Source organism: Arachis hypogaea, chromosome 12 (assembly GCF_003086295.3).
Source record: "Arachis hypogaea cultivar Tifrunner chromosome 12, arahy.Tifrunner.gnm2.J5K5, whole genome shotgun sequence".
NCBI lineage: Eukaryota > Viridiplantae > Streptophyta > Magnoliopsida > Fabales > Fabaceae > Arachis > Arachis hypogaea.
The window spans coordinates 27061006-27079859 of NC_092047.1; the positions used below are offsets into that span (position 1 = coordinate 27061006).

The following is an 18854-nucleotide window of genomic DNA, read 5'->3' on the forward strand; positions in this document are numbered from 1 at the left end:
TCAAATTTTTTGAATGAAAAAAAGAGAATAAATTGAATTTTCATAATTTGTTTTAGTTTATCACCAAACAAAATATTTTATATTTTTATCTTTTATGTCTTATTTTCAATGTCTTATCTTATCTTGTTCTCACAATACAGCCCTAATGATAAGTGGTAATAGCAACAAAGATAAAGAGAATGTTGTAGTGATTAGACAAGCAGGTCATCCAACAATTTCAGAGACACGACAATACCCTCTTACTTCTCAACTGTCTCAATCTTGATGCCAAGATTCAACAACAAGGAAGAGGGTAATCTTACTTCTATCCCAATTGAGTTCCAAATTGGACAGTGTTACCAAAACAAGGAGAAAGTCATGCTCAATGCGGAGAATTGTAGGATATGTCATGGGATTGAGTATACGGTTTTGCAACATCATGAGCCTTACACTTATCCTTACACTTGCCATAGGATATGTCATGGTATCTAAATTGACATCTATCGGGAATATTTTAAACTTCTCTTAAAACCAGGAATGAGTAACAATATACTTATCCTTACACTTGCCAGAAAGAAGTTCACCAAGTAGTTATTGGAATCAAGCACATGTTGGCTTCCAGTTGGGCATCATCGACCTCTTAAAACGGAAATACTAAGAAGACAAAAAAACAGTCAGAACTTATTTTATTTAACCTTAATTAATTGTCGTAACAATTAATTAATGTTAAATAAGGCAAGTTATAGTTATTTTTTATTAATTTTTTTTGGTTATCAAACATTTTCGTTCAAATGTCACCACTCAATAAATACACTAATATGAGCCTTGTCAATTTTGAACCAATAATGCTCATGAAGTCTAGCAGCATGAAAGTGAAAAATGATGTGGCCATGTAGAGACATCGATCTTTTGCTACGCCTAACACTTATAGTACAACCAGTCAGTCTAGTGGTTAGCTCACTAGTCCGCTTAAGTAAGTGTCGGGGGTTCGAATCCCGCCTTGTGCATGCAGCAACCCATTGGCCAGCGGCAAACCCTTAAATGGAGCTCAGTACCGCGACGGATTAGTCTTTGACCTGTCGGGTTGGGGGATACCGTGGGAAACCAAAAAAAAAAAAATAAAATAAAATAAATTTTCATATTAAAGCATATACATTATTATTTAAAAATTTGAATAAAATGTTCTATAAAATTATAAAATGTTACAATGTAACCAGGAAAAAAAATCAATTACAAAGCTCATATAATAAAATTGTAACACCTTGTTCACATTATTTCCCTAAAATTGATTCCCCGTGTTTCATTCAGACAATTTATATTGATAACAATTAAATATATTTTGACATGTATTATAATATAAACCAATCATATCTGTTCTACTGATAATCTAATATAATCTCTTCTAACTAACTACCTATGACTTCAATAATATAGCAAAAATAGCTTAAACAGATAATTATTTGACTAACCTCTTTTTTTTTTTTACTAAAGATAGAAGACTATGCCATTTGAGTTATGGGGAGACTATGCCATTTGAGCTATTACTCATTGGCTCTAAAATGCTCCCAGCAAGTTTCGAACACGGAAGCTTCAGCAAGGAAGGTGCGCTCCTAGCACCACTTGGGCGCTACCCTGATGTTAAATTTGGAAAGATAGGTGACTCGAACCCGCAATCTCTTAATTGAGTATGGGGACTCTATGCCATTTGAGCTATTACTCATTGGCCTATTTAACTAACCTCTTCGTCAATAAATTCCACACGTAAATAATGCCATTTAATCGGTATAAATAATATAGATTATGATTATCCGATTATCCACCACGTTTTTCTCTATACTATTTCTCTCTCTCTCTCTTTCCTTGGTGACAATGGAGTCGTCTTCTGTGTTTACTAAATTGTGGAGATATGATATGATACTAACCTGCAACAATTTACATAAATAAAAAACCGATCCACACATTTATAATAAAAATTGGTTTAGGAAAATATGATAATACTGATACCATGTTATTTTATATGCTTATACTTTCCACTCATTATTGTGTATTCTCTTTGAAGAGGGATCCCCATTCTAATATTCTATCATATGATATTATATTATTATGTGATGAATTCTAAATATACAAGAATGAATAATCTTAATATTATGTTTTAATGCATAATCTTAATACTATTTCCTATATATATCTCAAACTCTACTCTTATCTTTAAATCCGATCTCAACCTAAAATCTCACCACACGGAAAGGACCAATCTATAATTATTAAAGTATTAAACACTTGCTTTCTTCTGCTTCTCTAACACACCCAAAATATCATCACCCAACAACTCTTCACCCCTCAATCATGTGTCCTTATCCCCCATAGCGCTTAGGCTAAATTTAGAAATGGCAAACGGCCGAAGTCTCTCGGACCGATCCGCGTAACTCATAAAAAAAAAGTGGAATGGATTGAAAATTTAAAATCGTTATAATTAAAAAGTATGACTAACCTGTACTACCTAATTTGTAAGTTTTGTCGAGTTTTGACAGGCGGGCGAGCTTTTCCAGCGATAGGGGTGGAGTTAGATGAAATATTAGAGGGGACCAAAATATTTACATAATAAAATAAGACAAATAAAATTTTAAGGGAGTTTAAACTGAAATTTATATATAATTTATATGTAAAAAATTAAAATTAGGGGTGGATCATTGCCCCGTTTGCTACAATGTAGCTCCGCCCCTGCCTAGCAAGCCCGTCTTTTTTTTTTTTTTTGTAATTGAAAATGTTATAAGTTATAATTTGGATTATGTTCTATGTTTGATTGATTTGAGACTCGAAGATGTTTAATTATATATTTTGGACAATGTTTGTTTTATTGTTTACAATGTTAGTTTTATTATTTTGTTTCAAAAAATTTGGTTGATGATTATATTTATTACATATTTAGAATTATGAAGACTTTAATTAGGGTTACAATATGTACCCTATCTGCGGGTACCCAACCGGGTCGGGTAGGGTTGCCAACCCTATCCACAGCGGATAGGATAGGGTGCGGGTAAGGTTCTCGTGCAGGTCGAGTAGGATGCGGGTTGAATCTCAACTCTACCTGACCAGCACATATGCTATATATGTATATATTATATATGTATATAAAAATATGTTTCAAGTGGATGTTGAACTAAAGACTTCTCACTAAATGTAAAAGATCCTTAGTTACTAAAAAAATGGATAGAGTTACAGTTGGGATATTCTCAACCCGCGGATAGAGTAGAGTTTATATACAAATCTCAACCCGTGGATAGGAGTAGGATTAGATCCAAACCCTACCCTACCCTATCCATTGTCACTCCTAACTCTAATGTTTGTGAATTTAAAAATTATATTTTTTATGCCTTTAAAAATTATAAATTTATTAAAATAGTTGTGAAATTATATATATTTTTAATATTTAATAATTTATTAATTAAAAAAAAAAAAGAAAGAGAATTGATGGGCTATGTGCCAACCTACCGTTAAGCGGAATGGAGGAGAATTCAGAACTGTCTCACTAGTTGGGGCGGGACGAATTTTTGCCGGAGTGGGGCGGGCTAGACCCCTATCTAAATTGAAAAAAACCTTTGGAAAAAAAAAATTGACATTGTAACAGGAATTATTCCCGAATCACATTAAAGGGGGATATGCAAAATATATTTTTTGGTTGTTTCAAGTCAACATATCATTTTCCAACTATTATATACACCGGTTCTTCAAAATTCTTATTACTCAACAAATAATTGTTCTTGACTTATCTTATTGCCTAGATTCCTTAATAATTTAGAAACATAAGGTATTATTAAAATTAAAATTTATGTTAGAAAAAGTGTGGACACCATAAAAGATTGGTAAGACCATCACCCATTAATCCCATAACAAAAAAGACTCCTAAATTCATATGGTACGCATAAAGTAGCGCAGCTGAATAGGAAAATTTTGATTGTCTCCGTAGAAAGTTAACTCAATTATTGAATCTTTTTAGAAACAAATATTCCCTGGGAGTAGACAATAACCCATTAACCCCCCACTTGGTCATATAATACAATTTACTAAAACTAGAATTAGTTTTGTACAAGTGGTCACATACCTTGTATCTGCATCTATAAAATATAATAACATTAATATAAATAGCAGAGACCTTTTTCTAAGTGATACGCAGGTTCTACATCATCATCGTATCGCATCATATACCATAAACCATATTGAATACATCTAAGAAACATAACAAAGGCATAGATAAAGAATCCTTTGGTCACTTATACCAAAGGTATGATTGTTATGATTATTGATAATTGATAATTTCTTATAAATGATCAGAACCGGCTCTGTTCGGATTAATAATCGCTTACAATCAAAAGCTTAGAAATGCACCGGAACACAAAAAGAACCAGGGCATTCAGTGAGCTAAAAATTGCTAGTGCTATATGTAAAATGTAAGACGCACATTTTCTATTACAGATAAAACACTGTATGGTACAAAGTTAGAAAAAACAATCATAAACGCACCATACTAGCATTCCTAATAATAACAATAATAGTATTTTCTTTTTTTTTTTCTTCTCTTTTAAATAGAAGTGCCTAATCTTCAAGTTAACATAAGATCATTCCCTCCCAGATGAGGGCGTAGGCATACCCGGACTTCATGCTCTTCAGGTCCTACCCGATGCTTTGGCACCATGATCTCAAGTGCTGAACCTGGCCCATCATAGTATGCTTCAATGTTGGCATCTTCAGGGATTCTCGTCGAAAGAGGGATCTCACGGACGAACTCACCGGGAGGACAGTGCTCCGATGATGGATCTGTGAGCTTGAATGTCCTGTCATGCCTCTTAATGAACGGTTTTCGCGATGTGCTCAAACAAGAAACCTTTATGATGCCATGAGTCAGAGTGTTCCTCCAAGAAACTTTCACACTTGGAAGATCTACAAAGGGCAAGCTTATGATAATTAAATAGCCTTGATCATCTTCATAGATCGTTTTCGCAGCAGTAACAGGTCCATAGACACTCTTTATCACCCCAGTAAAGTCATTCAACCAGTTTGGCTCGTTTGGGGGGTGCATCTCTATATCTGGAATCCGTTCAGCTGGAGGATTAACAGCCAAGTAGCATTCTTCATCATTTGCATGTGGGAAGAAGTCCTTCCTCTTTTTGCTGCTGACCGGAGATAGGTCCAATCCATCTCCATTACTGTGGTTAGACAAATGAGTTGACAAATTCAGTCCAGATCCATTGAGCAGTTTCTTAGGGTGTGAATTCGGAGCACCCTTGATTGGGGCAGGCGGCCTCTCAAGCTCAAAGTCTGTGTTGGGAAGATTCCTCCATGAACTGAAATCGCTTGCTTCAGGTGGGATTGTGAAGTTCAAATCTCGTCCAGTGAGTTCCATCCACCTCTTCCGATCCTCCTCATCAAGGGCCATCAGATTGGGGGACGGAACAACCTCAATGCCATGAACACACTGAGGGTTAGAAAGCCCTCTATAATGCTTCCTCTGCATCCTGTGAGACCGCACGAAACCCTTGTCAACACTGAACGGGAATGGGCGCTCCCCTTGGCGAGAATGCCCATTCATGAAACTCCTCAGCTGCATTTTACCTAGTGCATTCTCGGGCCTCTCCTTGAACACCCACATGTACATATTCTCCATGTCATGCTGAACCATGAAGACATCAAGCTTGAGATCAGACTTGTCAAACCCTGAAACACCATTGCTATCCCTGACAATCTTGGCCTTAGACTTATCATTCAAAGAGGGCTTAAAGTAAAAACTGAAGAAGAACCAAGCACCCCATATGCTGTCGACTCGCTTAGCACACTTCCTTCCGGCTGCTGCAGCTTTGGGCACATTAAGAAAGCTCTCGGTCTCGTACCCTTGCGTGCCAAGACTGACATCCAAGATATCGCAGGGATCAGAGTTCCAAGAGGGTGGGGGTGGGCTGCGCTCGGCGGAGAGGGGCAGGTTGATATCCGGCGGGCGTGAGAGTATGATTTGGCGATTCATCTCCAAATCGAGTTCCTCGTGAGAAGATGCACTTGAGTCCATTGACAAGAGCGTTGAGGGGTGGTGATTCTCCATTGACAAAGAAACGAGACAAGAAGAATCGCCCATGCTACCTCATCATTTCCCTGATGAGTTCTATTGCTGGTGTTGTGTTCATTTTTGCCATTCCCAAAAACAAATTCAACAAAACAACCTCATAAACACCTTCATCATATCAATCCCCACTATATCTCCCCTCCATCAAAACCCTAGATTTATAAAAATTGAATTGACAGAAAATGGAAAAAAAAAAAATCAACAAATCCAACCTATCCAACAAAACAAATAAAAAATTCTGTAATTTTTTTCCTTTTCTTTTCCTTCTTCCTTAAGAATAAATAAATAATTTGAACATATATCTAATAAAATAAACAGAGCGAACACAAATATATCTTCTATACTTATGTATCTCTTCAATCTCAGCGAGAGAGGAAGAGATTTTAGGAAAACGCTATAGGAGAATTAAATTATCTAACCCTAATATTGCACGCATCTCCATAAATCCTCCAAAATCAGGTGAAAAGCACTGAATCAAAACCATCAAATCCATGAAAACTAGAAATTGAAAAGGCGAGCGAGAGAGAAAAGACCGAAGAAGAAGAGAGAGATCGTCAAAAGGGTTTACCTTTTGGGATAAGCATCGGAGAATCGAGAAGAAGAAGAGTAACCTCCGTAGCCGACGATGATGCTCTTCACCATATCATCGACAACCATGTTGTCAACAACCACTCTCTCCCACAATATTTTCCCCTATTTTCTTTCTTTTTTTTCTTAATCAGAATAATATTATTTTAATATTTACGTTGGCGGAAAATAAGAACCCTAATTTTGTACTTCTTGGTTAGACTCGTCAAAAGTGAACGAAGAAGGAGAAGAAGAAGAAGAGCAACATAAAATCTACAAAGAAAGAAAAAGAAAAGGGAAGTAGTGAGTGGTGATAAGTGATCAAGTGGAAAAGGAGATGAGACTTGAGCGGAAAGAGAGAGAAGAAAGGGCGTCAGTGAGCGTCTCATTAAAAGGACGGGCTCGCAGGTTAATGCCTGCACTGGATACCACCACTTTTTTGGACCACCGTTTGCTTACGGTGACGGTGTATCCTTAACTCACTTCTCATCTTACCTTTATTCAGTGTGTCTCTCTCGTTAAATTATTATTATTATTATTATTATTATTATTATTATTATTATTATTATTTAATTTCTTTTTCATATTATTTAATTTCTTGTAATTTTTGAAAACACATTTTTAGAATATTATAAAAAGAAATATTTAGAGTTAAACCCCATTTTCGTTCTTGAGATTAGCAAGTTGCATTGATTTGGTCTTTGATTTTTCAATTGTCATCATTTGATCCTCCAGATTAAAAAAAAATACACCAATATAGTCTCTTGTGTATCTTCCAAACTCAACATAGTTAGTAGCGTAGCTCAAGCCTTGTCACGCTAGACATACTAAAACGATGTGATATACGTTTTGCGCTAAAATACTAAATAACGTCGTTTGAGGGTTTGAACAAATGCTAAAATGTTATACGCCTCTCTTTTAATATTGTTCAAACCCTGAAATGATGTTATTTAGTGCTCTTTTAGCGTCAAAATGTATACAACATCGTTTTAATATGTTCAACATGGCAAGACTTAAGTTATATCTCACTAACAGTGTTGAAAAGGGATTATATCGATACACTTTTTTTAATTTGGAAGACCAAATTATAGAAATTGAAAAGTCAGAAACTAAATAAGTGTAACTCACCAATCTCGGAGACTAAAATAGGACTTAACTCAAAATATTTACTAATAATTTTATATTTTTAATATATTAAATACATAAAAAATTGTAAGAAAATTTTATTATTATATTTTTAAGAATAATACTATAAGGCTTGCAATATCCAAAAGTATTAATTAACAATTATAATATTAAATTATTAAATTAAAAGTATTGAATTTTTTATTAAAAATATTAAACAATATAAATTAAAGTTATTGGTCTTCGAATTTTTTCTTATTTTTAAAATGTAGTCATAGATACCAAATTAGCTAAGTCCATTACAAAAATAGTTTTTAGAGTGCTATCTGAACACTACTCTTTGATCAGTGGATATAAATGTTTTATTATAAATATGGAATTTATTTTTATTATAATTTGAATTAAGTTGATGATAAACGAAAAATAGATTTTTGTTGTTTGATTACTAATTTTGTGGTATACACAAAATATTTGCGTGTAAAGATGTTTTTTTAAATAAAAAATGTTTCCATAAACAATTAGTTTTGACAATTATATACATGAAACAATATCAAATAGAAAAGGACGTGTAATTTGTGTATGTTATGTGGAGCCTATCTTGTATATAAATAATACACATTTCTCTTATTTTATATAATTGTTACATAATTAATTACAAGTAACTTTTGCTTTTTGAATAAAGTTTAATTTTATTATGTTTCTAATAAAAAATATTATATTGTAAAACATTAATTATTAAATCAATCATATATATAAATATATTATTTTACACATTTTTAATTTATTTTATATTTTAATATATATTATATACAAATAGTTAATATAATAATTAATTTTAATATACAAATAACATAATTAAAATACATACACATTTTACTAGTCAAACTTATATTTTGTTAATATAATCTTATAAGAAAATAATATTTCATCAGCCAAAAGTAATAATTTCAGCCAATTATTTTTAAGATGATATTTTTATCTTTTTATTTATCATTTTTTATTTTGTTATTTTTTACTTTTCAATATTACAATTTCATTTTTTTGTCACCGGTCAATTATTATTATTAGTCACTTTAAATTCTAAATTCTAACTCTAAATATTAAAATTTCAAAAAAAAAAGATTAAAAAAAACTTTACATTAAAAAAAAGTTTGTCCATATTAACTAATTACAAATTCATTTTTATTTATTCTTTTACATAAATATTAATAAAAAATATAAAATGCAGTTAGTTTTGATAATTACTTTATTTGATATATGTCCAAAATACTTTTACGAAGAAGAGGCATATATGTTTATTCAAAAGGTGAAATTTAAATAACATTAAATGAATAAAAATATAAAAATATTACTTTTGAATTCTTAAATATTACACCTTGCAGAAGTCCGATGTTTATTTATTTGAGTGATGTAAATCTTTTATATTTTAAAACTAAAAGATATTTATGAAAATTCATTATTTTCCTATCTATTGAGGTATTCAATTCTAACTTGTCCACCACTATTCTCATACAGAAAGAAAGAAATATGTTGTCTTCTTGTGGCCCGGTGATATGAAGTTGCCTTTCTTTGGTTAAGGCCAACCTAGAATATTAGAGTGGCGATATTTGTAGTTGCTTTTATTTATAGGATTTAAGTGACCTGTGTTTTAAGGAACATTTTAATATTATTAATGAATTTTTTAATTTATATTTTAATAAACACAACAAATACATTGCAAATTAAATTAATTTAATTGACCTTTTAAAATATTTATGTATCTTTTCGTCCAAAAATAAATTTTCAATTATTTTTGTCAAGTATAATATCTCAATATTTAAGAGTAACAAGACAATCTGAACTTACGAATATCTGACTTGCTACTATCATGTCGGGCGAATAATTACCCGACTCAGTACATGACAAATTTTGATTGGGACAAAATTTTTGGCAGGACGAGACAATATCAGGTTTTGGATCTATCCGATTCGGGATATATATAGAATATGAAAAATTAATTTATATATATCCTTTTATATTAGAATATCTTGAGTTAGGCTCACTTCAACAATTACCAGAGACAAAATCATCTTCTTCTTCAGTCTTTACACCGTTGACCAGTCTTTTTCATATTCCTGGTAGCTCGCCGCCGTGACGCGTTACCTTCCCCTTCTTTTTCTGTACCACAGTCTTGCATGCCGCCTCCCCCGTTTCTTTGTTGACTCACGTTCACCACCCAATCTCATCTTTCGCAGCTGCTTGCGATTCCCCGGTGTCACCTCCTCCCCCAGCGGCCCAACCTAGTCGCTTCCTCCTTGCTACTTCACCGGTTTGCCAGCCTCATCTTCTGCAGTCGTCCCCATCCGCCAATTGTCGACGCCATCTCTTTCCTAGCAGCGTTTTCTCACCCAGCCCCTATCCACGCCTCCACCTCCTCTGCATTCTTTGCCTCGCGGTTCTTCTTCCTCACTCTAACATAAAAAAGAACACTTAAACACTACAACATAATAAAATTGCACATTATAAATTTATTTATAATAATTTTTATTATTTAATTAGGTATGTGGATATACGATATATACACATGTATCTTTAAAATATGATATCCAATCCTATTTATCTGTGAATCGTATTCGATAGATACGTAGATAAGATTATATCTATAAAATTAAAATTAAATACAGATAAATATCATAGATATTGTGAAACGAAATAAATTTTTTTCACTTTTATTTAACATGTTAATATTAATTTTAATATGTGTTTTTAAGAAACTTGTTAAATAAATTCTTATTTATAACACAATAAGTGACAAAAAATATCATTCAAAGAATTATATGAAGATAAAAATATTTTAAAAAATAATTAAAATGACAAAATTGCTTCTAAAAAAATTTAAAAATATAAAAAGATAACAAAAAAATTATTTTCATATGTGATAAAAAGATTTTGTATATAACAACCGGCTTGTTCTTTTTTTTTTTTTAAAAGAAAGAAAGAAAATTTATATCCAAACCTCTTTTACCTTTTTTTTTTTTAAAAAAGATATCAAACATTCACATGAATAAAAAAAAAATGGCTAGTCTAATGAAAATTTTATGATTATATATTATCATGTAAAGATATTTTATTTTGATCATTGAAAAAGAACACCAATCTCATTTAAATCTAAGAATTGATCATTAGAACGTACATTTAATATATTCTTAAGTTGACTATTAAGTGCCCAAAATTGAGTGGAAAAAGATTCTAATGGATAGAATTGAGCCAATTGGATAAACTTTTTCTTATCAAATGCAAAAAATGAGTGTCTTGAATTCAGAAAAAAACAATTCAGTATCCACCTCTGTGAAATGATTATTGAGTTCTTGAAGTTGTATATCAACTACTTGATAGAATATCTCAACTTGAAAATAATGCAAATTTGACATCTTTTGAGTTTTACATCTTGATCTTCCTTGTGACACAGGTATATCATCCATGATTGAAACAATAATATTATGTTTGTCACAAAATAGTGAGACTTCATCAAGTAAAAGAGACCAACCATCATCTCTTATATTTTGCAGCCATTGCTTAGACACTTTAACTAACGTCATAACATTTACAATGTCTTGATCATTCCTTTGTAATACTTGAGATAACTCACTAGTAACTTTCAAGATATTTTTCATCAAGTGTAAGTTGAAAATGAATTCAAAGAATTAAATGACATTCAATAAATGACATACTTCAGCTCTTTGTTCTGAATTATTTCTATCTTCCTCAACAAATTCAAGAACATTGACCACAGAAGGAAATAAAGAAATTAATCTAAGTATAGTTCTATAGTGTGAACTCCATCTAGTGTCTCCGGCTCTTTTTAAAGATATTTCTTTATTCAAACCACGTTCACTAGAAATTTTTGCACTTTTTAGTGCTTCAATTGTCTTAGTCTGTTAGTCATCTGACTATCACGAAGTATATCTCTTCGTTTACACGAACTCTAATAATATTACACAAATTGGTTAATAAATTAAGAGGTAAATACCAAATCGGTACCCGAAAGATTTTGGCGCTGACAAAATGGTACCTAACTTTTATTATTGACAAAATAGTCCTTAAAAGATTTTAAAATTTGACAAGCGTACCTACGAGTTCGGCGGTACCATTTTAGGGACTATTTTAAAATCTTTTAGGGACTATTTTGTCAATAACAAAAGGCAGGTACCATTTTGTCAGCGTCAGAATCTTTCGGGTACCGATTTGGTATTTACCTCATAAATTAAAAAGTAAAGCAATTTCAACTGATTTTTTTGCAACTGTTATAAGAGCTAACAGAAATTGGTGGGTAAAGCAATGTACATAGAAAGCATAAGAATTTTCTTTCAATATCAAAGTTTTCAAACCATTAAATTTTCCTTGCATGTTACTTGCACCATCTTATCCTTGTCCACGTACTCCTAATAAACTTAAATTATATGTTTCTAATAATGACCCCAATGCTAATTTTAGAGATAAAGTATTGGTATTAGAAACATGAACAAGATCAAGAAAATTCTCTCTAACTTGTCCTTCTTTGTTCGCATACCTTAAGCAAACTGACATTTGCTCCTTAATAGAAATGTCGCAGGCTTCATCAACCAAAATAACAAATAATTTATCCCCAAGATCATCAACAATAACTTTTGTCGTTTCACTTGCAGCAGCTCTTACAATGTCTTTTTGAATAAAGGGTGCTATTAGTTTAAGATTCCCATGAGTATGTTTGAAAGCACGACCAATCTCTTCATTATATTGCGCAAGAAAGTTTAGAAGTTTCAAAAATTTTTTTGATTAACAGAATCATTTGTCTCATCATTACCACGAAAGGCCAATCTTGTCGCAAAAGAAATCTAATACAATCAATTATTGCTGTCAAGTGAATTTGATAATTCTTTTTAGCTTGCTCAGATTATTTTTCAATAGCCGCAGTGATGTGTTATTTTGGCTTCATAAGTGCTTCACATTTTCTCCAATCTTGATTATGAGCGCTATTATGAATCCCAACATGAGTTTGTAGTCTCTCTTTTTTTCCAATTTGAGAAGCCATTAGTTACAAACGCATCACCACCTTCAATCTCGAGTTTCATAAGATAATAACAAAGACAAAAAATAACATCTTTTAATATACTATACTCTAACCAGTTGCCATAGTCATCAAATCAATTAGGATTAAATCTTCAAAAAGAAGAATCACAAGCAGTTTGCAAAAAATTATGAGTTCTTAGTTGACAAGGACCTTTTTGTAAATATGCACATCTAATTTTATCTTTGTCATTCGGATGATAAGTTGAAATGTTTGGTCGTTGTCCTGTTTGTTAGAAGAGGTCGATAAATTATTTTGGGATCCAATCTCTAACGATAATGTTCTTTTGAAATATCTCTCCATTACTAAAAGGATAAATTTATAAACCTAAGTTAATTGATTAATAAAAATAACTCACAATTCCATACAAATTTAAAAGTACAATATAAAATTATAAATACAAAACATAAACCAAAGAATAAGAAAAATACACAATAATATAATATCAAATTAAGAATGTATATAGTCAAAAAATCCAAAAATGTAGACGTTGCATAATACAATTACAGTGTCAGTAAGTCAGTAAGCCACCAAGGCGCAAACCACCCATTAATTGCAGTGAATCTAAAAAATGACTACCCTACAACATTGTTCCTCATCTTATAGTATATTCCAATAAGGAGATTCACTATAAAAACCATTCAAATTAATTTCAGCAACAAAATGCAATATCCTAATTCAATTATACATCAATATACACAAACATAAATTATCCAGTAATCCAATTATTCAAACAACATCAAATATTCAAATTCACAGTTTCACATAAAATATTCAAATTCACAGTTTCACATTAATATCTTAATTTACATCAATTATTCAAACAGTATCAAATTCTTATTTACAAATTAATAAAATTAATTCTTACTGGAAAGGCGAGACTGCAAGAGAGTCAGAGACGGAGAGGCAGAGAGCGACAAAGACAACGGAGTGATGAGACAGACGGATAGACGGAGTGACGAGAGTGCGAGACCGTGAGAGATGATGACGGAGCAACGTGGCAGCGACTGGCAGGAGAACAATAGTAGCAATAGTGGATGTAAATGTCCTCCTTATAGGAAGTTTGTTGTGCCTCTCACTTTCGATCATTGAAAGTCCTTTGTTGGCCTTCTTTCTATTCTTTGAAGTCTATCATATTATAATAACAATATCATTACTGATTAATCATAGCAGTGACAATAATAATAATAATAATAATATTACCTGAGTTGGGATTTCTTGTTGAGCACCTTGATCCCTTTTAGCAGTAGCTTCTACTAGAATTTCAACTTTACCACCTTCAGCACCAGCTTCACCTCCTCCAGCAATAACCTCACCTTCTTGACCTTCAGCACTAGCTTCACCTTCATTTTCACCATCATTAGCATCTTTTGCAGCAATGGCTAGCTCATCAGCTGATGAAAGGATATTTTATATGCTTTTTGGCATCATTTTCATATAGTTTTCATTATGTTTTGTTTAGGTTTTATTATATTTTCATAGGTTTTAGTGGAAAATTCATATTTTTAGATTCTACTTTGAGTTTGTGTGTTTTATGGTGATTTTAGGTATTTTCTGGCTGAAATTGAGGAGCTTGAGCAAAAGTCTGACTCAGAGACAGAGAAAGGACTGCAGATGGTGTCAGGATCTGACCATCATGCACTCGAAGGAGCATTTCTGGAGCTACAGAAGTCCAAATGGCGTGCTCTCAATGACTTTGAAAATCTAACATCCAAGAATTTCCAGAAAAAATACAATAGTCCATACTTTGCCCTGGAAATGAAGGCCCAAAATTGGCGTTCAACGCCAGCCACCAGCCCCAGTCCTGGCATCCAATGCCTAGAAGGGAGTAGCTGGCGTCCAACGCCCAAAAGGGAGTCTCAAGCCAGCATTCAATGCCCCTAAAGGGTACTAGCTCGTGGAGACACCCTAAACTCAGCCCAAACACTCACCTAGTGGGCCCGAAAAGTGGATTTTCGCACTACAAGACTAGTTTATCTTATTTTCTATAATTCTTAGTTAGCAGATTAGTATATATAGGAGAAGATCAACCATGTTTAGCATCACTCTCCAGCATATCTTATTTTTGAACACTATTTCCTTGTATAGTATGAGTTACTAACCTCCTAAGGTTAAGGTTAGGAGCTCTACTGATTCTTTAGAATTAATAATATCACTATTCTATTTCAACCTATGCTTGATTCTATTCTAAGATGTATCTTCATTCTTCATCCTAATGGATTGGGAGTGTAACTTGACCATCATCCCAATTCCACATGGGTTCTTGAGAGTCCTTGACGGGATAGTATTGAACTACCAGCTTGATTATACATTTCTTAGACGGCTAATCCACGACTTCGTTAGGGACTTCTCGAGACATCAGTTCAGCCGATGTATGGGGCGATTAGTGCCTTTGTGGTATAGGCTAGAACCCAAGGAGCAACATTCTCTGATCCGGAAGATCTGACATTGTCTGTGACATTTTGAGTAAGATCATCAAGGGAATGGACTGCTAGAGCTCACCCCCGTTCAAATTGGATGACCACTGATCCGGCGTTTGATCTGAAGCATAGGAGATTAATGACCGCTGACCCAGCGTTAATCACATACAGCCTGCCATGGAATGAATCAATCAAAAGTTGAAGTAGATGGTGAGAAAATTTGATCCAGAAGGAAGAAGCATCTCCGAAGCTTCAACCGTTCTCATACCATAGATTCCACACCTATCTAGTAACGTTTTATTTATTTATCTATTTTATGTGTTTTCTCATGATAACTATATTTTCTATCCGCCTAACTAAGATCTGCAAGATATCCACTGCTTGCTCAAATCAACAATCTCTGTGGGATCGACCTTCACTCACCTGAGGTATTACTTGGACGACCCGGTATACTTGCCTGTCTATCTGTGCGAAACGTGCGGAGTCAGTTTCGTGCACCAAGTTTTTGGCGCCATTACCAGGGATTGTTCGGATTTGACAAACAACCGGATAATCTTGTTGCTTAGATTAGGTACTTTTTACTATTTTATTTTGTGTCTTTTGTTTTCTTTTCAAAAAAAATTTTCAAAACCTTTTCTTTTCTTTATTAATCTTTGTCTTTTGTTTGAGTCTTTTGTTCTTGTTCTTGTTAAAGTTTCGAACTTTCTTGTTTTCTTTTCAAAATATTTTCAAAAATAGTGTCTTTTTGTTTGAGTCTAGTGTCAGTTCTTAAGTTTGGTGTCCTTTGTGTGTTCTTTATTTCTTTAAATTTTTGTATTGTCTTTAAGTGTTCTTTCTTGGTATTCAAGTTGTTCTTGTTTCTTTTCTTGTTTTGATCTTAAAATTTTTAAGTTTGGTGTCTTTTGGTGTTTTTCTTTTGATTTTCGAAAAGATTAGTGTCTTTGATCTAAAATTTTTAAGTTTGGTATCTTTTGATTGTTTTTCTCTTTCTTTTTTTTTACCGAAGATATGGAGACTCGAACCCGCAACCTCTTAATTAAGTATGGGGAGACTATGCCATTTGAGCTATTGCTTCTTGGCTTTTCTCTTTCTTCATTAATTCAAAAATTTAAAAAAAATATCTTTTTTATCTTCTCTTATTTTGATTTTAAAAATTTTTAAAGTTTGGTGTTTTCTTGTTAGTAAAGTCAAATTTCAAATTTTAAATCTTATCTTTTCATATCTTTTTCAAATCTTTATCTTATCTTTTTATCTTTCTTTAAAATTCAAAAAATCTTATCTTATCTTATTTCAAATTCAAATTTTAAAAACTCAATTTCAAAATTTAAAATTTAAAAATTCAAATTTCAAATTTCAAAATTAAATCTTTTTCAAAAATCAAATTTTAAATATTATCTTTTCAAATCTTTTCCAAATCTTCACCATATCTTATCTTTTTAACTTATTTTCAAATTTTTATCTTTTTCAAATCTTTTCAAATTTTATCTTATCTTTTCCAATTTTAAATTTCAAAACTTTTTAAAATCTAATCTTTTTCAAATCTTCTATCTTACCTTATTTTTTAAATCTTTCTTAATTAGTTACTTGTTTTCTCTTCTATCTTTTTCAAAACTTCCTAACTAATTCCTATCTCTTCTATTTTCGAAAACTTCTTACTTCTTTCTCTCTATTCTTTTTCAAAAATCTTCTTTTAATTTTCAAATCTTTTTAGTTAATTAGCTTTTAATTTCCTTCTTGTTTTTGAATTTAATAAATAAATAAAATAAAAATAAAAATGTTTTAATTCTCATTTCTCTTTTTGCTTCTTAATTTTGGAATTCTTCTACCCTTTCATTCGAATTCTTCATCTCATTCTTTTACCCTCATTCTTCTTTCTTCTTCACATCTCACAGGGAGTTCTCTATTCCTTGAAATAGAGCTCCCATTCTTTTTCTTTCTTGTCTTCTTTTTCTTGTTTATGAGCAGGAACAGGGATAAAGAACCTCTCTTTGATCCTGATCTTGAACCTGAAAGGACCCTAAGGAGGTGTTTACAACAAGTTAAAGCACAACACTCTGGAAGAGACCTCACATAACTTTTTAAACAAGAAACAGAAAATACAGACATGGCAGCCGAACAGAACAATGGAGGAGGTGCAAGGAAGGTTCTTGATTTCACTGCACCCACTTCTGACTTCTATGGAAGAAGTATCTCCATACCTACCATTAGAGCAAATAACTTTGAGTTTAAGCCTCAATTAGTCTCTCTAATGCAACAGAATTATAAATTCCATAGACTTCCACTAGAAGATCCACATCAATTCCTATCTGAATTCTTGCAAATCTGTGACACTATTAAGACCAATGGAGTAGATCCTGAGGTCTACAGGCTTATGCTTTTCCCTTTTGCTATTAGAGACAGAGCTAGGATGTGGTTGGATTCTCAACCTAAGTGTCCATACCCTGGGCCGAACTGTAAGGCTCAGGTTGGGCGATGACAAAGGACCGACCTCTTCAAAGGTCGACCTGTTGTAGCAAACTCTCACAAAGAGTTCGGACGAACCACGACAAGACCCAAGAAAGGCCCAAAGAGGCCCAAAACAAAGAGTCACCACCCGCTAGAAGGCGGCTGACCAAAAAGATAAGGACCTCACCCACAAAAGATAAAGATAAGATAACAAACTTATCTCAAAAGGAAGGTCATCAAAGAACTACTATAAATACACTGGAGCACCTAGGTATAATTCATACTCCAATTCTATAAAAAAACCTGCCTAAAGCTCGTACTGACTTAAGCATCGGAGTCTCTTGCAGGTATTATCCCCCTCCGGTGAATGAGGATCAGCAGCTCCTCCCTCTCCAACAGATTGGGCATAGCAGTCTCGACTGTACCAGAAGGTCTCGTCCGAGATCAACCTCTCCATTTCAGGTAACTCCCGGAACATTGGTGCCGTTGCCAGGGACCTGGAAGTCATCCCATCATCATGGCAAACAACCCTACCAACGACCATAACTCTGGATTAGAAGAGGGAATGCCAATCAAGAACACGGATACCACACCAACCTCCCCAAAGGAAACACACCAATCCAAGGGAGACAAGCAACCTCAGAACATAGAAATTTTAGATGCCATCCGTGAACAGCAGGATCACCTCAAATAGCTCGAATAAGAAGCCGAACGTCAGCGAGAAGCCGAGCGAGATCTCCAGAGAGAAACAAGACGGTGTCGAGAACTGAAAGACAAGCTCCTAAAACTCGAAGCCGACCTGAAAACTAAAAGCACTCGATCCAACCATGAAGATAACCCTCACATGGATCAAGATCCGTTCACAAAGGAAATCATGAAAGCTAAAGTCCCAAAAGACTTCAAAGCTCCCAACATGACCCCATATGATGGTACGTCTGATCCAAGCCACCACCTTAGCAACTTTAGAAGCCGGATGTACCTCACAGATGCCTCAGATGCAACCCGTTGCAAGGCCTTCCCGACCACCCTGACTAAAACGGCAATAAAGCGGTTCAACAGCTTGCCTCCAAGATCAATCGCAAGCTTTGACGACCTCACCAAAAAATTTCTAGCTAGGTTC

General features: G+C 33.3%; 1 protein-coding gene across 2 annotated transcripts; it reads right to left on the reverse strand.

The window, feature by feature from the left end:
- Positions 1–4276: 4276 nt before the first annotated feature.
- Positions 4277–7151, reverse strand: LOC112727216 (uncharacterized). 2 transcript variants are annotated; one of them, XM_025776883.3, is made up of 2 exons: positions 6660–7151; positions 4277–6243 (listed from the first exon to the last, which is right to left on the reverse strand). In XM_025776883.3, the coding sequence occupies exon 2, from the start codon at positions 6101–6103 to the stop codon at positions 4580–4582; it is 1524 nt and encodes a 507-aa protein (XP_025632668.1). In that variant the 5' UTR covers positions 6104–6243; positions 6660–7151; the 3' UTR covers positions 4277–4579. The 2 variants fall into 2 exon arrangements, with proteins under 2 accessions (XP_025632668.1, XP_025632670.1); XM_025776885.3 differs by having other exon boundaries at positions 4277–6136; positions 6660–7128.
- Between the last annotated feature and the right edge of the window lie 11703 nt (positions 7152–18854).

Excerpts from the sequence above, each read along its gene's own strand:
- LOC112727216 (XM_025776883.3), bottom strand. The coding sequence starts at position 6,103 with ATGGGCGATTCTTCTTGTCTCGTTTCTTTGTCAATGGAGAATCACCAC.